This window comes from Mastigoproctus giganteus, chromosome 5 (genome assembly GCF_048544385.1).
Source record: "Mastigoproctus giganteus isolate SK-2022 chromosome 5, ASM4854438v1, whole genome shotgun sequence".
Taxonomy (NCBI): Eukaryota; Metazoa; Arthropoda; class Arachnida; order Uropygi; family Thelyphonidae; genus Mastigoproctus; species Mastigoproctus giganteus.
Window position 1 is genome coordinate 3,212,406 of NC_143579.1, and position 21,381 is coordinate 3,233,786.

The window sequence follows — 21,381 nt, forward strand, 5'->3', positions numbered from 1 at the left end:
AATCTAGTAAAGGGGATTGTAGACCATACGATGAAAGCTTGAACAGTAGAAAAGCGATGTGGACAGAGTTCAATGCATGTGAAATATCAAGGAAAAGCTACAGTTTGATTTCCTTTGTCCAAATTAGTTCGTAGGAAATGAGAGACCAAGGCCAGATTTGAAACAGTTGATTTCCTGTGAAGAAAAGCATACTGATGATTATTGATAAAAGGGTGAAGGTAGGAACTAAGATAGGAATTTATAAAGTAGGAATTCAAAAATTTTTGCAGCTGTATTAAGTATAGTAGTAGGTCAGTAGTTATTGGGCATAGCTTTATCACTCTTTTTTTTTATAAATCGGGATGACATAGGCCTCTTTGAATGCTGAAGGGTAACATCCATGAAGAAGACAGTAATTGAAGAGATTTGTAAGAACTGGAGCTAAATATGAACTACTTTTCTTAAAGAAAAGAGAAGGGAGGGTATCAGGACCCAGAATATTGGCATCTTTAAGCCGAGAAATGGCTGACTGGACATCATCAGTAGTGAGATCTAATCTGTCAAAACTGTCATTAGTATTATATTCAAACGAATAGCAGGGAATAGAACGTTACTGTTTGGGAGAACAAAGTTTCAAAAAATTGGTAGCAAAAAGATTAGCAATGCCAAGAGGACAGTTGGTAGAGATATTTGAATCATTAGTTAAAATAGGAATTCTAGAAGATCAAGATAGCCCTTTGAGATAGGACCACAATAGTCTCGAGAAATTCCAAGTAAGTTCGGCTTCAGCTGAGTGAAGATAATGAGAATATTGAGATTTAGTAATTTTCTTAACATGGTGTTTAAGGGAAGAAAAGGAAAAGTAGCGAAAGTTAGTTTTGAGTTTTAAATACCTTTTGTGAAGGCAATTTTTGTGACAAATTAAATACACAAGCTTGTTCGACATCCAGTAAGGGAAATTACTGCGATTAGCGGAAGATAATTTGATGGGAATGAACTCAGAAATTGAAGAATGGAGGATTAAGTATAGATAATCACTGTAATGATTGATAGATTCAAAATTGTGGATGGGAATCAATCAACATTGCCCGGAAATCGATTTAATGAGGTCCAGTTTGTGTGCCTAAAGCTAAAAAATGATCTGTCAACGGAAGGTTCAGAAATAAAAGAAAGGAAATCAATGACAATAGGGAAATAGTAGGAATAGATCGGATTGGATGAAATTATTACCCTTAGAAATTGAGAAGAGAATTGATTCATGGCTAAAAACTAAATCAAGGTAGGAGGAGGAGTTCCGGGTGGGAAAGTTAGATTTGAGTTAGAGCATTACTAAGTCAAATGCTGCAAAATTGTTTAGCCAGTGAATTTAGTGAATGATGAAAAGCAGTGACATTTTATACAGCACTTCTACAATTGACATAAATAGTAATGGTAATGATGACAACCTTGATATATGTCGGGAAGATAACTGCTAAATAGTATGAGTAGGTCTGACAAGACGGGTAGCAGAGCCAGAATATGACCTGTATGGCATAATAATAGCATTGACTGGCCAAGTATCAGTATCGAAAATACATGCATGCTCGGATGGATTACTTAAGATTAGAAACGAAGCATACTCTGGATAACAAGTGGATAACTTTCTCACAGAGGTGTGAAGACCTAACTCAATGTTGAGAAAATCCTCAATATCTGAAGGATCTGTGGAAGGAGCAAGCTGACTGATGAAAGACTGGAGCATGGCGAGGAACCGAAGGCAAATAATGGTGCTCTACTTCTGTTAAATGAAGAACAAGATACATCAGCTGATATTTTTGACTGATTATTACGTAGATGCCTAACCCAACTAAGATATCGATGAGGATACTACAACTTTCTGAAAGTGATAAAGCCCAAGAAACCTATAGGTAAAAAGAAATCCAAAGAAGGAAAAAATAGTCAAGAAACACTTCTCATGATGAACCGAAGATGACAAATGAAGAGCAAGATAAACACTGACAAGGATAAAATTGAGTATACTGAGTTATGCAAAGCCATTAGAAAGTGACTCATAGAGGACATAAGAAGATATAACACAAGAAAAGTAGAACAAGCATTAAAGGAAAACAAAGGATTTAAATCAGCAGCCACAAGCGATAATACAGAAAGACAAATGATACTGAAACTGAAGAGTAGCAAGGGTGTACTTATAAATAGTAGAGAGGGCATAATTCAAATAGCAGAAGACTACAATAGAGAATTATACAAGGAGCGAGGGAATGATGCCAGCAGTGGGGAAGATGGATCACAAATTAGTAACACATATGACATACCGGTATCCTTCCTGATGAGATAGAACATGCATTGAAGAACTAGAAAGCTCTGTGGGATGAAGTTACTGCAGAGTTGTTAAAATTGGGAGGAAGAGACATAACACAGAAACTGGCAAGACTCTTCACAAAATGCATTAGAAGAGGCATGATGCCCAAGGAGTGGAACAATGCAATCATAGTTTCCTGCCTAACCTCCTTTCAGACGTGATTACAGACTAGCTTATATCTGCCATAGGCTTCTGAGTCGCTTGATAATTTATATGCATCCCATGCATTTTTATTTTCTGTCACGAGTCTCATTAGTTCATTTGATAACCTGCCTTAGCTGCCAATGCACCATTAAAAATGAAATAAATCAATAATTTGATAACCATTTAAGCCTAAACCTTGAAAAATATTTCTTAATAGGTATGAAACTTTTAGTAGCATCCACGATTAACTCCTTGAATGCTTCCCACTTAGAATTTACTGTTGGTGACATTGTCAGTTGATCCCACTGTACAGAATTTAAAAACTGTCTGAGACCACTGTACTCACTTTTACGCAAGCAAAAACCTTTCCTTTACCCCTGATGGTAATTATATATTTCAGTAAATCCCACATCAGTACACTGTGATCATTGTCACCTAGTGGTTCCTTCATCTGCAAATTCTTAATACACGAATGATCACTGCTGATAACCAGATCAAGAGTATTACTCTGTCTGGTTGCCTCTCGAACATGCTGCTGCAGAAAAGTCATCTAATAAATCCACAAAAGTCTTACTAGTGTGTGAGTGACCAACCCACAAGTTCCAGTCAATATCTGGGATGTTAAAATCCCCCATTATAAGACATTCTGATTTACTAGCCCACTCTATTTCTCTGTACAATTGTTCGTTATACTCATTCGAGGCATTAGGTCTATAACACACCCTACTCTTATTTTTGCTTTAGTAGTGCTTATGTCACACCGAACTGTTCATCTATATCAACTGGAGGCACCTCCGTAGCCAGGTGGGAAGGAGCAGCAGTGCGTAGCACACGCTTCTTGATTAGACCGGGGTTCGAGCCCGTCACCACCAAATACGGAGGATGCAGAAAGGTCAGGGAATGACCACTGCACCGGAGCAATATGGCCTTAGTTGCTAATGCTCCTAAAAAAAAAAAAAAAAAAACCTATATCAACTGGATGCACTTCTTTTGATTTTATGTTTTTCTTAATTAACAGCATAACATCTCCTCCCTTCCTATCCTCTCTATTTTTCTGTACACCTTGTACTCCCCAAATTCTGGTTCTGCATTCCTTATATCTGTGTGACACCACGTCTCTGCTATCCCAATAATATCCGCCTTTGATGTCTTGAACAACACTTCAAATTCATCAAATTTATTTACTGTACTACTTCTAGCATTGGCATACATGCAAGTATACATGTTCCTATCCTTATTATTAGTTATCCTAACACATCCCATATACCCACCTGTTTCACGATGACTGCCATCAGTCCCTGAAACCCCCAGCACCCCTCGCTCCAGGTCGCTACTTATTCTAATAGAAGTTGTGCAAGAATCACCTTTACCTCTGCCTGCGGCTACTTTAAACTTTTAGTCTGTGAATCCCCCCAAGCTAGCAGTTTTCCGACCCACCTAACACTGCCTCGATAGCATCAGCAAATATTCTTGCACTCTTTCTATTTAAGTGTATCCCATCCCTGTAGAAGCAGTCTCTCCTGTTAACAAAGAAAATAACAGAATGGTACCCAAGAGGAGCTAGAAGAAAACCTGGAAGATGACTGAGATGGACAGATGAAATTCATGTGTACATGGGTAATAAATAGATAGCAATTGCACAAAACAGAAGGAACTGGAAAGTTTCTGGAGAGGCTTTCATCCTGCAGTAGATTGAAAATGGCTGATGATGACCTGATACAACCTAATGTAATTTTAACCTAAAAATTCCTTAAGCTTGAATTTCCTAAAATTCACAATTAATAATTAATTACAAATGTTCCCAAATTTTAACTCTATATATTTTCTGCCCCAATGTATGGTCTAATGATAGGCAGCAATAAGTGAAATGCCACCTTAAAAATTGTGGTTTGGGCTATAAGCTTAAACTATATCTCGTATGGTAAAAGAGTGGTTATTATAACAATTTATATTGTTGAAATATTTATTTTGATGAATTTAATGCATTTCACTAGTTACAAAAGTGACTTGATATTTAGTGATAATTGACAATTCCACTCACAGATCAGTAACTGTCAATGTGGTATGAGTCTTGCAAAAAAATATTAAAAATTGGGTTTGTGCAGAAACATTACTCATTAGAATGTTGTGTGATCATTCTTCTAGCATATATTGAATTGTGTATTAATAAATTTATAGTTACAATAATGGATAATGATGTATATTTTTAAAATGTAATAATTTATTGAATTTCATTTTCAGGGTCTAGAAGCACATAAATATAAAAGCACATTTGACTGTATCTACAAAATTGCCCGCTATGAGGGCTTTTCTGCGTAAGTTTCATTATTTTTATGCTGTGTGTGTGTGTGTATACACGTTTAATTGTAGATTGTTACCGATTATTGGTGTTTTTCATATAAGTATTAGTGTTCATACAAATTTGTAATCAAGTTATCCTATAAAAAGTATAATGCTAAATGATAATGATTTTTCATAACATTTTACTAATGAAAACATTTTATCTGTAGCAAGATAATTATTAAATCTTAATTTCTGTATAAATTTATATAATAATACTAAATCTTAAAGACTACAAATTTATATAATAATATAACGTATTGCATTACACCATGTGGCCGTCAATCCTCTACTTCATCGGGGGCTTTGAGTGGATTGACAGCCCTTTTCAACGTAATGCCTCCTACTTACCCGTTTCTGTCTGTACCTATACCGGTTTTGCTATTTTAGTTTATATTTTCAGGTTCATTTTCTTAAATTTTTTTTATTATTTTTTTAAATTAAATATTATTTATTTTCCTAATTTCTTCTATTTTTAGGTTAATTTTCTTAAATTTTTTAATTAATACTTAATTTTTATTTATTTAAATATTACTAGTTTATTTTTTATCAATCTCTTCAGCAAACTGTGATAGGGTACACAAAGCCCAACGGGTAAGTATTCTATATTGTAATACTACTACTTACATAGTGTTGTACTCTGGTGGAGGCCATTGAGTATAAAGGGGTTTTCCGCCTTCTATTTATTACAACGCTATTATTACAGCGCAGTAGCACTAACTAATTACTCTGTGTGCTGATGGCGCATTGGTCTATGTCCCCGGTTTTCATGCCAATGCATTCTATGGAGGTTTGTTGTTGGATGGATGAATTTTTAAACTTTATATAGGTTGTGTTAACATGTGGATTAAATCTTATTTACATGTGTATTTACATTATTTTTACATGTTGTTTTTTTTTTTAATATATGTGTGTTTTTATGCCTTACCACGGAACTTTATATATATATATATATATATATATATATATATATATATATATATATATATATAATATTGATAAAAATAAGATATAATGAAATTACTGAAAGTGTTAGCAAACAAGAAAAGGTATTAAAAATATTAAACTGGGCATGGATCTAGGGTACTACTAGTTATAGCAGAAAAAACCAGCAACCATAATGAAATATAGACAAAAATATTATTATCAGTGTATTAGGAGGAGCTGAACTGTCAAGTGTTAATTACCATGTAAAAATTGAGAACACATGCATGGTAAAAACAGGTTACCTGAAATAAAATGAAATTAAGGTTTAACATAAAAATAAATGATAGTACCTAAAGCCGTGGGTCCTAAGACTTTAACTGCTTCATCAAAGTGTCAGCAGCGAAAATTGTAGGAGCCACCGCAATTAGCCGGTTTTCTGTTTCTGTTATGATGTACATATTAAAAAGCACATACGTATACATCATAGACAACCCAACAGAGACCAAAAGGAAGGATTAAAATTAAAGAATATAAATAAAAATAAATAAAGTAAAGCAAAAAAGTTAAAATAATGCCGATAGAATCCTGTAAAAACAAAAATTAATGAAATCCAAAAGAAGGCAAAATAAGAAAACTTACTGTGTGCATGGACAGGAAAATGTTGAATCAGCTGAGTGCCATTGGAGACCAAAGAAGAAAACAGCAAGTTCAGAAGATTCATGATCTGCTATTTTGTACCAAACACAGTATACTAAAGGCATTTTGCCAATTCATTCTCACCTTCAATTTCACATCTAAACACTTACTTGACCTTATTACAGATATCTGTAAATTTAAATTAAAATCTAACTTCAAGCTTGCCAGTGGAAATAATAATAATACTACCATAATTTTTAAATATAATGATTGCAATAACGTTTAAATTCCAGCTGGCTGCTGTAACTTGAACATTATATCCAGATTCAGATATGCTAAACCTTTTGGAATTACAAGCAACTTGCAACTAATATGGATAAATTTAATCTTTAAATCGTTTCCAATGGATGTATTTGCCAACAGGCTAATTTCCAACTGTTTATCGATACACACTATGGCCATATTATAACAGGCAACTTAGAAATTATGCCTAAACAGGAACTCAAAACATCATGTCTTACGGCTTCAAATACAGGACATATTGTTAAGATCAGCTTTAAACCTTTAAAAAAAAACAGTTATACCATAATTTGCTTAACTTCTGTTTTAAGCTCTCTTACCTTCACAACATACCAATTGAAGCCTTCCAACTATGGATAAATTCAGTATTAACAATAATGCTACAAGATTACATCATGATTTCCACATGTACAACCACCTGCAGGATTAAAATTCAATGATTCCACATTAAAACGACAATTGGCAGACCTGCATATAAATATTTCATCATCATCACACCTGTTGATAAAGCTGCTTTCAATTATGCCATATCTGTAAAAGCTTTTATTTCCAAACATTAAATGCAGAATTAAATTCCAGTGCCACCTACAAGTCCATCACTAAAAATAGCAGCATCATTACAAAAAAGTTGATTGCTTTTAGCAAGAAACTTAATATCAGCTTTAATATTTACAAATTTCCCTATATTTATTTCATTCCCAAGCTCCACAAAAACCCCACAGGCTTCAGGTTCATTACTTCCTACAAATACAGTTATGCCCATAAACCTGGAAAAACACTGGAAAAGTTACTTAAACCTATCATGGACACCCTTCCTGATAGGAAGAATAATTAATAACAATATACCAGTTATTAATGCACTGAAATCTGATAACATCGCTCATGTGCAAACTTTTGACTTCAATAGTCTATTCAAAAGCATAAACCTAACCAACTTAAAAATGGTACAAAATGAAATTTTCAACAGCTACAAACATTCTTGGTTGTAATTCAGTTTATTGGAACAATCTCATTAATCTGGAAAAAACTAATAATAATGACCTTTCAGCCAATTACTTTTTTTTTTTTTATGAAAACCCCAAACACGAAAGGTATCAAAACCTAAACCTATAGTACTTAGTACCGTGCATGGGTTGAAGGAGAAGTATGGGGGGGATGCCGGAAACTTTACTCTAGAGACTAAACATGGGTTTCACCATTTCAAGCCTCCAATAAGCAAAGTGGTGGTATTTCACCAGTTGCTGAAAGTCATCTACCACCTTACAAACAGCCCTCATACCACAATCAACATATATAATAAAAGAGATGCATTTAGCTTCAATGTAGTCAGTCTTACCCATTGGCACACTAACATTTTCAAAAATGTTCATGCAAACATAATACTCTCCCAGTGCATCAGAATTGCAACAGCAATAGTCTCCCAATACATCAGAATTGCAACAGCAGTAGACTATTGCAATAGTCTTTTTTTTTTTTTTTTTCTGACAGTATCAAACTACTCCATAATAAATTGCTATGCAATAATTTCCTGGCAGCTTTCCTCTACCATCATTTCAAAAAAGCAATAGATATTATAAAATTTAAAAAACTTATACACTACAACTTTGATTTAAACAACATATTTACAGTCTGACTTCATTTTACTTTCAGGCCTGTACATAATGTATAGTTTTATATCCCCTAGACTCTGTCGTGTCTCCAAGTGTAGAAAGCTTGTGCCCATGGATTGTCTACTGATGGGGGTATTGTGTTTTTGTTTTTGTCTACTTTATTTTAATTTATATTTTCCTTCTTGTTGCATTTCTTCAATAACAATACCATTACTGACTTAAACAAGAGGCATTTAGCATTAGTAGAGGTATATGATGCAAGAAAGCAAGCTTATGCAGCATTAGCCCAAAAAAAAAAAAAAAACTCTCCCATTTCACCCCACTGTTCGTTTCAAGTACCTGTCCAGCTCAGCCTTAAATTTATTTAGACTATCAACTTCCACAACAAAGGATGGAAGTCTGTTCCACCAAACAACCACCCGCTGGTTAAAGGCAAACTTCCACATATCTATCCTACATCTGTCTTTAGTCAATTTGAATTTATGCCCTCTCAAATGATTATTAGCATTAGCAGAGGCATATGATGCAAGAAAGCAAGCTTATTCAGCATCAGCCAAAAAAAAAAACACACCACTCCCATTTCACCCCTCCGTTCGCTCGAAATACCTGTCCAATTGAGCCTTAAATTTGTTTAGGCTATCAACTTCAACAACAAGTGATGGAAGTCGGTTCCACCAACCAACCACCCGCTGGCCAAAGGCAAATTTCCGCACATCTATCCGACATCCATCCTTCCTCAATTTGAATTTATTCCCTCAGAGCTGATTATTCTGAGCAAGATAAAGAATCCCATTGGCATTGAGCATGCTCAAACCATTCAAAGCCTTATACACCTCTATCAGATCACCTTGCCTGTGCCTAGTCTCCAGACTCTGTAATTTGCAAAACTTAAGCCTTTCTTCGTAAGAGCAACCCTTTGTTCCATTCACTAATCTTGTTGCCCTTCTCTGTACCCGTTCCAGCAGCTCTACATCCTTCTTGAAATGAGGCCTCCAGACCTGTATACAGTACTCAAGATGTGGCCTAACCATTGCCTTATACAAGGGAATAATCACCTCCTTATCCCTGCTAGAAAAATTCCTGTATATCATTGACAAGACACCATAAGCTACTCTTGCAGCACGTCTGCACTGCTCAGAGAACTTCATATCTGCCTGCACAATTACCCCCAAGTCCTTTTCATTCTCCACCACTGTCAGTGTAGTACCGCAGAGTTGATACGTTGCTCTGGGGTTACTGTTTCCCATATGTAGTACTTTACATTTGTCAATGTTAAACTTCATTTGCCACCTCTCAGCCCATCAGTTCAACCGTTCCAGATCCTGTTGCAGCAGCATAGCGTCAGTGGTGTCCTTAACAACCCTGCCAACCTTTGTATCATCTGCAAACTTGGACATTTAAACTTGATATCCCATCATCAATATCATTCATAAACACCGAAAACAACAACGGACCCAACACTGAACTCTCAGGAACTCCACTAATAACATTAGTCCACGTTGAGCAGTGTCCATTGATTACCACTCTCTGTCTTCTGCCACTCAACCATCCCCTTATCCATAGCAGCAATTTGCCTCCAATGCCACACTGCTCCAATTTGTGCAGCAGTCTTCCATGAGCAACAGTATCAAAAGCCTTTCTAAGATCCAAATATATAATATCAAAGTTATTCCCTGCATCCAGTTCTTTTCTGAGCAAAAGGAAAAATTCCATCAGCATTGAGCATGCTCAAACCATTCAAGGCTTTATACACCTCAGTCAGATTGCCTCACAGGTGCCTAGTCTCCAGACACTAATTTGCAAAATTTAAGCCTTTCTTCTTAAGAGCAATCCTTTGTTCCATTCACTAATCTTGTTGTCCTTCTCTGTACTCGTACCAACAGATCTACATCCTTCTTAAAATGAGGCCTCCAGACCTGTATACAATACTCAAGGTGTGGTCTGACCATTGCCTTATATAAGGAGATAATCATCTCTTTATCCCTGCTAGAAAAATTCCTGTATATCATTGACAAGACACTATGAGCTACTCTTGCAGACCATCTGCACTGCTCATAAAACTTCATATCTGCCTAAACAATTACCACCAGGTCCTTTTTTGTTCTCTACCACTGTCAGTGTAGTACCACAGAGTTGATACTACACCAGGGATGGGCAACTTTTTTCGCAGCGGGCCAAATGAAATTTTCGCATCGTGATGCGAGCTGGAATAGATTGAATGATTTAAAAAAAAAAATCAGAACCTAAAAAATGTTATATTACTTGAATTACCAAATTATTAATGTATTTTAAAAAAAAAATATCTGAATGTCCAATTATCATTGAAAATGCGGCATTCGGCATCAATTTATCTTTTTTTTTTAATTGGCTCATTTTATGGGCTATAAATTATATTAAATTAAAAATTGTAATAATTAGAAAAGGCATAAAACATAAAATATCTCGCGCCAATATTATTTTTTTTCAATAAGAAGTCAAACCCAAAGCAACTTCGTTCGATTGATGCTACAATAATAATTAGGAAATAACTCTTTGACACTGCGTAGAATCACTTGGTTACTGTTGTATGGCCGTGATTCCCGATTGAACCGAATTAAGCCGAACGTTTACGGCGAGTGTAGTCAGGTATGGATTTTCTATATTTATGCATTTATCGAGGGGGGCGGATTCAACATTGTCGTGGGCCGGATGTGGCCCGCGAGCCGGCTGTTGTCCACCCCTGTATTACACTGTGGTACTACATTGACAGTGTAGTACCACAGAGTTGATACGTCACTCTGGAGTTCCTGCTTCCCATATGTAGTACTTTACATACGTCAATGTTAAACTTCATTTGCCACCTCTCAGCCCATCTGCTCAACTTTTCTAGATCCTGTTCTAGCAGTGTACTATCATTAGTGTCCTTAACAACCCTGCCAACCTTCGTATCGTCTGCAAACTTAGACATTAAGCTTGATATACCATCAATATCACTTGTAAATACAGAAAACAACACTGGACACAATAATGAACCCTAAGGGACTCCACTAATAACATTAGTCCACGATGAGCAGTGTCCATTGATTACCACTCTGTCTTCTCCCACTCAACCATCCCTTTATCCATAGCAGCAATTTGCCTCCAATGCCACATTGCTCCAATTTGTGCAGCAGTCTTCCATGTGCAACAGTATCCAAAGCCTTTCTAAGATCCAAATATATGATATGAAAGTTATTCCCTACATCCAGTTCCTTTGTGACCATCATAGTATGACATCTCTCATGACATCATAGTATCTAATCAAATTGGTCAGGCAAGACTTTCCCTTAACAAAACCATGCTGTGTCCGAGCTGTAACTGAAGCCTTGTCTAGATGATCCTGCAGTGCTTCTTTAACCAGTGCCTCCATTAATTTTCCTGGAACAGAAGTTAAACTAACAGGTCTATAATTATTTGTGTGGCCCTTTGATCCTCCTTTGTGAATTGGGATCACATTTGCACATCTCCAGTCCATGGGTACCTCCCCTGAGTCCAAAGAAGCTCAAATAATTATGGCTAAGGATTTGCTTACTTCCTGTGCTGCCTCCTTTAATATAACTTGATAGATCCCATCCACCCTGGGTGCCTTTTTTATGTTTATCTTCAACAATTTCTCCTCCACTTTCCTCTGTTATTACAAAATCATCCAGCTGACTGCCAGAGTTTAATTCACCTCTGGCATTCACCTCCCTGAATAACTCCTCATGGGTGAATGTAGATGCAAAATACTCATTTAGTTTGTTAGCCACCTGAGCAGGATCATCAACAGTTGAACCATTAATATCCAGTGGACCAATCTGATTCATCCCTTTCCTTCTAGAGTTTACATAGGTAAAGAACTCTTTGTTGTTTTTCTTTGCATCCTTTGCCAAGGTTTCTCATAATCTGCCTTTGCCTGCCTAATTTCCTTTGTGACTTGGTTACAGACCAGCTTATATTTATCATAGGTTTCCATGTCGTCACCCATTAATTTATATGTATCCCATGCATTTTTCTTCTCTGCCACATGTCTCTTTAGTTCATCTGACATCTATTTAAGCCTAAACCTTGAACAATATTTCTTAGTTGGTATGTAAAGCCTAGTAGCTTCCAAGATAATTTCTTTGAATGCTTCCCATTTTGAATTTGCTGTTGTTAGCATCATCAGCTGGTCCCACTGCGTAGAATTTAAATACTGTCTCAGACCATCATAGTCGCCTTTATGAAAGCAAAAACCCTTCCCTTTACCCCTGATGGTAGTTACCTCTTTGAGTAAATCCCACTTTAGCACACTGTGATCACTGCCACCTAGTGGTTCCTTTATCTGCAGATTCTTAATGCATGAAGAATCACTACTGATAATCAGATCAAGAGTATTACTCCCTCTAGTTGCCTCCCGAACATCAGCATGTTCGGGAGGCAACTAAAAAGCAATCATCCAATAAATTCACAAAAGCCTTGCTAGTGTGTGAGTGACCAGCCCCACATATTCCAGTTAATCTCTGGGAAATTAAAATCCCCCATTAAAGGACACTCTGATTTACTGTCTCTCTCTATTTCCCTGTACAATTCCTTATTATACTCATCAGAGTCATTAGGCCTATAACACACTCCTACTCTCAATTTTGATCTCTGAATGCTTATGTCACACCAAACCGATTCAACACTGCACTGTCTAGCGATGTTGACTGGCTGCACCTCCTTGGATTTTGTGTTTCTTAACTAATAGCATAACCCCTCCTCCCTTCCTTCCTGTCTATCCTTTCTGTATACACTGTACTTCCCAAATTCTAGTTCTGCATTCGTTATATCTTTATGACACCACGTCTCTGATATCCCAACAATATCTGCCTTTGATGTTTTAACAAACACCTCAAATTCATTAAATTTATTTACCAAACTCCTAGCATTGGTATATATGCAAGTATACATGCACCTGTTCCTTTTCTTAGCTATCCTAACACAACCCATGTGTTTACTTGTACTGCAATTACTCCCAGGAGTCACTGAAATAACCTGCATCTTGTTTTCCAGGCTGCTGCTCATTCCAATAGCAGCAGTGCAAGAATCACTTTCACCTCTGCAATTACTTGTACTACTGTTAATCTGTTAGTCCATGTAACCCCCAAGCTAGCAGTTTTTCGACCCACCTAAGACTGCCTCGATAGCATCGTCAAACATTTTTGCACCCTTTCTATTTAAGTGTATCCCATCCCTGTAGAAGCAGTCTCTCCTGTTAACAAGCACAGACCAGGCTGAGAAAAATTCTACCCCTTGAGCCTTGCACAATCTCTCCAGGGCTAAATTGATCGACAAGGCTCTGATCATGTACTCCGTACTATCGTGTCTGGACAGAATTGCAGACACTTTCAAATTCAACCCTAATTCACGGCTTTTTTCCAACAGTGACGTGTACTTGTTAAGTAATTGTGCCGGTCTCCTATTCTTAATATCATTAGTGCCGACATGTACAACAATATCACCTTTTGTGCCCTTAAAAGATGATATCTGCTCTACAACATCATCTACCTTTGCCCCTGGCAGACATACCCTGGTCCTTGAACATAACGTTTCCATTAATATCAACCAAAGGTGAACAGCAATTATAAATGTTGGCTCCCCATACTGATTTTGAATGTTGGCCCATATGCTGCTGTATAACTGTATATCTTGTTGGTTTAAAAAAATATATGTGCTTAACAGTTTGGATGTATTATGTGTCAACTGCAATAAATTAAACCCACACCTTAAATAACCTTGTATGAACATTTGTGAATTATAAAATGAATAAAGAAATCTGGTGGATTAGATTATATCTAATTACAGCCCAAGATACAAAACAAAAGACAACCCTTTCAGAATGGATATATCATCATTTATTTATCTTTCTTAGACATCATGGGTCATTAGATAGCTAGGTCAGAGCAGTAGAATACATTGTGTACAAGTTAATTTTTATCTAATTTATTTATGTTTATTTTAATTGCATTAGTTGCCACTTGGGCTGAGACTGAAGTAGGTTTCAGAGCATATGGTTTTATTTTAATGTATACTAGGGGGCTTTGTCCCCTGCTTGCTTTGCTCACGAACCCCTGTACATGCTGTTCTACATAAAATGTAGAGGTATGATGAAGTAAGTCAAATCTTTTCTACATAAAAGACACCTGTTGAAATGCACTGATTGATATCTAATCAGGAAATGACATATGTAGTTATTTACCTGTGCATTTGTAGTGACATAATTGCCCTGCCCACTTGTGCCAGGCGCCTCTGTAGCCAAGTGGGCAGGAGCAGCAGCGCGTAGCACCCGCTTCTTGATTAGATCTGGGTTCGAGCCAGTGTCACCAAATACGGAGGATGCGGAAAGGTGAGGGAATGACCACCGCATATCCGCGGAGCAATATGGCCTTAGGCAATATGGCAATATATTCTCAAACAAAGTTATCACATATTCTGTAAATTAAAGCAAATTCTCAAGTGAAATCACACAACCAAGTTGTTGCTCAAACTACAGATTTAGCATTAGCCGTATGATGCAGGGAAGTCCTGTGCTTTTGCTGCACTGGCCAAAAAAAAAAAAAAAAAATTAATAAACCACTATTTGACTCCCTCTTCACATAGGTATCTATCCAGCTAAGCTTTGAATTCCTCCAAACTGTCGGCCAAAACCACCCACAAAGGCAACTTATTCCAATAATTAACAACTTCACTAGCTAAAAGAAAACTCCCTACAATACAGTCTGAAACTCTTACTCAATAATTTGAATTTATGGCCTTCAAGTTCTAGAATAATTTATAATGGTGAAAATTTAGCAATTAGCATTAGAGGTACATGATGCAAGAAAGCAAGCTTATGCAGCATCAGCCAAGAAAAAAAAAAAAAAACACCCATTTCACCCCTCTATTTGTTCCAAATTCCTGTCCAGCTCAGACTTAAATTTATTTAGGCTATTTTACTTCCACAACAAAAGATGGAAGTCTGTTCCACGAATCAACTACCCAAGCTGTCTAAAGGTTATATCATTGCTAAAGGCAAATTTCTGCATATCTATTCTACAACTATCTTTCCTCAATCTGAAACTGTGCCCCCTCAGGTTCTTAGTCTGAGCAAGAGAAAGAATCTCATCAGCATTCAGCTTGCTCAACCCATTCAAGACCTTATACACCTCAATCAGATCATCTTGCAGGAGCCTACTCTCCAGGCACTGCCTTAAGCCTTTCTTGGTAAGGGCATCCTTGGGTCCCCCCACCAATCTTGTTGCCCTTCCTTCTATTTGTTCTAGCAACTCTACATCCTTCCAGAAATGAGGCCTGCAGACCTGTACACAGTACTCTAAGTGTGGCCTGACCATTGCCTTGTATAATGGGATAATCACCTCCCTGTGTCTGCTGGCAACATTCGTATATATCATCGACAAGACTCCATGACCTGCCCTGGCAACCCGTCTACACTGCTCAGCAAACTTCATATTTGATTGCACAATTACCCCCAGGTCTTTTCCACTTCCCCAAGTGTAGTATCACACAGTTGGTATGTTTCTCTTTGGTTATTGCTACCCATATGCAGTACTTTGCATTTGTCAATGTTAAACTTCAGTTGCCACTTCTCAGCCCATTTGCCCAACTTATCTAGATCCAGTTGGAGTAGCATACTGTCTTTTCTGTCGTTAAACAACCCTGGCAACCTTTGTATCATCTGCAAACTTGGACATTAAACCTGATATACCTTCAACAATATCATTGATAAATATAAAAACAACAATGGGCCCAACACCAAACCCTGGAGAACTCCACTAATAACATTTGTCCACAAAGAGCAGTGTCCATTGAGTACCACTCTCTGTCATCTCCCACTCCACCATCCCTTTATCCATTGTAGCAACTTACCCTTAATGCCATTCCTCTCCAATTTGTACACCAGTCTTCCATGCGCAACAGTATCAAAAGCTTTCCTGAAATCCAAGTATATGATATCAAAATTATTTTTGGCATTCAGTTCCTTCTTGACCACATCATAGGATCTGATCAAATTGGTCAGACAAGATCTCCCTTTAACAAGCGTATGCTGTGTCTTAACTATTACTGCAGTCTTGTCTAGATGATCCTGCAATGCTTCTTTAACCAGAGATTTTATTGAAATTTAGTTTTATTGGGAGATTCTATTGTTAGAGAAATGGGTAACATTTTTTTTTTATAATAAAGATAGGTGGATCAGTACCAGAGAGTGTCTGCAGGGAGTAACAAATGATAATGTTACCAACAGATTGTCAGATTTTAAGGGGGATAAAGAGAAGAGCATTATTATTCATTGGGGACTAACGATATTAAACAAACACGACCTGACAACTTGTTAGATAAATATAGGACCATGCTGAAAAAATGTCACGAGCTAGGTCAGATTGTATAGGTGTCTGCTATTCTGCCCAAACATGATAGGAGGTATTATATGCTGAAAGTCTTGTGGATTAACAGTAGTCTCAAGGGAGTGTGCAAGGTTCTTGGAGGAAAATTTTTATCAGCATTGCTTGCAGTTATAGGTACAAGAAATTTATTTTGTAAGAATGGTATTTATTTGACAAAGGTGGCACAAGGATTTTTGCCAATATCACCAAGGATACCCTAATGGTTCAGGAAACTGCTAATTGTGATATGGGTCAAAGTATTGCTTGCACCCAATGCGCCATAAAAAAACAAATCAAATCAAATCATTGCTTGCACACACATCACAATAATTCATATTTGTATTAGTATTAGCAATGGCCACATGGTCTATGGCTTATGCTGCACCAGTCAAATTATAAAATAAAATATCAATAAAAAAAAATAAATAAAAAATTAAATAAGAAGAAAACATTAAAAAATAAATAATAAGAGAAAAGGAAACAGACGACCTATGCGTGTCCTTCCTCCAGTAGGTAATTATCCAGCTGACCTTTGAAAGACTGTCAGCCTCTACCACCCATGTAGGTAACTTATTCCAGTAATTTATATCTTGCTGGCTAAAATAAAACTTCCTTCAATCCAGTCTAAACATCTCCCCTCCCCAACTTGAAATTATGGTCCCTAGTTGTAGAATCATTTATAACCATGAAAATTTCGTCGTCATTCATTTTACTTATGCCTCTAAATTCATTTTACTTATGCTTTAAACACCTCAATCAAGGTCTCCTCTAAGGTGCCTAGTTTCCAAGCTCTGCAACCTGCATATTCCAAGTCTTTCCTCATATGGCCACCCTTTTGCCAATCTCACCAGGCATTTTTTATAATAAAGATAGGTGGATCAGTACCAGAGAGTGTCTGCAGGGAGTAACAAATGATAGTGTTACCAACGGATTGTCAGATTTTAAGGGGGATAAAGAGAAGAGAGCATTATTATTCATTGGGGACTAACGATATTAAACAAACACGACCTGACAACTTGTTAGATAAATATAGGACCATGCTGAAAAAATGTCACGAGCTAGGTCATATTGTATAGGTGTTACCCACCTTTGGATCCTTTCAAGAAGCACAATATCTTTCTTTAGGTGTGGTCTCCATACTTGAACACAGTATTCCAAGTGTGGTCATACAATAGCCTTATACAGGGTGATTCAGGAGGAATAGTAAATATTTTGTGAGGTTATAGTATCAATTATTCTGAGTAAAAACAAAGCTCATATAAACGTGTCCAATTCTCAATGGATACGGAGGTACAGCTGTTTGAAACTGGCATGCAAAAAGCCATTATGCGAGGTATTAAAGAACAATAAATTACATTGTTTGTATTTATTGACTTTTTGAATGATACAAAACACAAATAATGGACAAATTTTTTACAGTTCACAATAAATGTTCGAAAATCCCATCGCCAACCTCAACTCTTGTGGTAATACGACATTGTTCTTCTGAAGTCATCTTGGCATTCCTTTATGAGGACAGCAGTATCCAAAATGTGAGTGAGCAATTTATCTCTTGTGTTCACCATTTCTTTGTATACTGCACTTTTCATCCATTCCCACAAACAAAAATCTGAGTGAGGTCTGGAGACCTTGGTGGCCAATGAACAGGACCACTGCGGCCAATCCATCGTTCAGGGAAAGTTCGATTTAGATATTGTATCATTAGATGGATATAATGTGCAGGAGCTCTGTCATGCTGAAAGTACATCAATTCTTGTAGCCAACAGAACATCCTCCAATAGTAGTGGAAGTTGGATTTGCAGAAATTCTAGGTAAATGGCCCTGTAAGACTATTTTGTAACACAATAGGCCCAATCAACTGATTGTTGATGATTCTCACCACATGTTTAGAGAAAAACAATGTTGAAAATTTGTTCGTAGAGTGGCATGTGGATTTTCGTCTGACCACCTATGACAGTTACGGGTGGTGTTGATACTATCACGGGTGAAAGTAGCTTCATTACTGAATAGTATTAATGGAATTAATCGGTGATTACCATTTACCCACTGACAAAATTTCAATCATCAGGCATAGTCCCCTGGTTGAAGGTGTTGCACCTGCTGTATGTGAAATGTATACAAGCTGTGCTCATGTAATGTTTGCCCTACCCTTGTCTGTGGAACACTGACATGCATAGAAATTCTTCTTATGTTCTATTTCATCCACATTTTGTTCATTTGCACATTCAGAAGAAATATGAGCAGTGAGAACAGTGCCAGTCTCACGCAGTTTGGTGTACACACTAGTAAATGCTCTTAAATTCAGTATTCTGCAGTTAGGTAACCGTTGACGGCATTCTCTACAAGCAGCAGTAGCACTTGCACCACAAAAACTGTTGTCAAACACCATATCAAGCATGTGTAAAGATTTTGGCATTGTTAACAACACTTCTAACACCAAACAGCGTCATAACTGCTTCTTGGTCACATCTGACTGAGGAAGCTGTGCACACCAGTTTCAAACAACTGTAAATCCATATCCATTGAGAATTAGACACGTTTATATGAACTTTTTTACTCAGAACAATCGATACCTTAACCTCCGAAAATATTTACTGTTCCTCTTGAATCACCTGTATAATGGGATTATGACGTCCTTATCTCTATTAGCAATTGTTTGATAAATCATCGATAGGAAACCATGGGCCTTCCTTACAACCTATTCTTGCAATTCTTCCTTACAACGATTCTTGCACTGCTTCTATTGGAATGAACAGAAGCTTAGAAAACCAGATGCAAGATATTTCAGAGACTGCTGGGAGTCATTGCTGTACAAGTAAACACATGGGTTGTGTTAGGGTAGCAAAGAATAGGAACAGGTGCATGTATACTTGCATGTACACCAATGCTAGGAGTTTGGTAAATAAATTTGATGAATTTGAGGTATTGCTCAAAACATCAAAGGCAGATACTGTTGGGATATCAGAGACGTGGTGTCACACAGGTATAAGGAATGGAGAACTGGATTTGGGAGAGTACAACGTCTGCAAAAAGGATAGGAAGGGAGGAGGGGTTATGCTATTAGTTAAGAAACACATAAAATCCAAGGAAGTGAAGCCAGTCAACATCGCTGGACAGTGCAGTGAAGAGTCAGTTTGGTGTGACATAAGCATTGTGAGATCAAAATTGAGAGTAGGAGTGTGCTATAGGCCTAATGACTGTGAGGAGTATAACAAGAAACTGTACAGGGAAATAGAGGGGGCCAGTAAATCAGAGAGTCTTATAATGGGGGATTTTAATTTCCCAGATATTGACTGGAATTAGTGGGTTGGTCCTGTCAGAGACTTGGCAATTTGAAATCTTCTCTCTTTGATTTTCTCTGGTTTAAAATCTCTCTACCTCATCGTGTCAAATTCATCTGTTGTCTCTACCGTTCTCCCAACTCCACTAATCACTTGGAGCTCTTTGACTTCCTCTCTTTGCAACTTGACTTTCTGCAGTCCAACTTTTCTAACAGTGAGGTAATTTTCCTTGATGATTTTTAATGTTCACAACTCCAGCTGGCTTCCATTTTCTAGTCACACCGACCCAGCTGGTCGAGGTGCTGAGGCTTTTGCAATTACAAATGACCTTGCACAGATTGTTCATTTACCTACAAGAATTCCGGACAATCCTAATCATACAGCCAATACGCTTGATCCTTTTATCACAAACAACCTTTCTAAGTAAACAGTCGAAGTGAGAAGTCCTTTAGGCACTTCAGATTACAACTTGGTGATTATCTCTTCTCCAATGGAACCTTTATCTCATGGCTATTCCCAACCTCGTGTTGTTTGTCATTACAAGAATGCAAAATGGGATGACCTGCGAGACTTCTTTTCCTAGGTCAGATTACTGTTTCAAAACTCCTGATGTAAACGTTTGCTCAGGTCGTGTCAGTGAAATTATTCTTGCAGGAATGCAATCCTTTATCCCACACTCCACTTTAAAATCTCGTCCTTTATCTAAACCTTGGTTTTCCAATAAATGTGCTAAGGCTGTCCAAGAGAAGAACGTTGCATATCGTAATTGGCTTGTTTCTAATTCTTCAGTTTCATTTTCTGCCTACACCAAAGCTCGCAACAATTGTAAAGCAGTTATTAATCAGTCCAAACTAGAGTTTGAACAGGCTAAGAGTAGAAAACTTGCTTCTTGCCCTAATGGTAGCCGAGCATTCTGGTCTCTTGTCAAAGCTATTGGCCGCAACTTTTGTCCATCTCTGCTCCCACCTCTGTCCAAACCAGATGGTTCTGTTGTCACTTCAGCAAATGATAAAGCTGACCTACTAGCATCCCATTTTCCTTCCAACTCATGTATTAATGATCTTGGTAAAACACCTCCCACCATTCCCAACACGCTCCATTCAATGCCCCCTGTGGTCTTCCGTCAAAAAGATGTCAGAAGGATTTTGACGAAACTTGATGCTAAGAAGGCTCCAGGTCCCGATGGTATTTCTCCACTTGTTCTCAAAACCTGTGCTCCTGAACTTACTCCTATTCTTTGCCACCTTTTTTCACTTTCGTATTCCAAAGGTGTTTATCCTTCTGCTTGCAAATTTGCTCTTATCCAGCCAGTTCCTAAAAAGGGTCACACATCCCTCCCATCCAATTATTGTCCCATTGCAATTACTTCTACTCTTTCTAAACTAATGGAGAAATCAATTAACTGC

The 21,381-nt window shown here is 37.3% G+C and overlaps 1 protein-coding gene across 1 annotated transcript in view; it reads left to right on the forward strand.

Annotated features, from left to right (window-relative positions):
* sea (mitochondrial citrate transporter scheggia) overlaps positions 1-21,381 on the forward strand; it is a 109,466-nt gene that overhangs the window by 79,035 nt on the left and 9,050 nt on the right. The window contains exon 5 of the mRNA XM_090373046.1: positions 4,724-4,797. Within this exon, the coding sequence (XP_090229172.1) occupies positions 4,724-4,797 (74 nt within the window). The remainder of the gene's footprint in view (positions 1-4,723; positions 4,798-21,381) is intronic.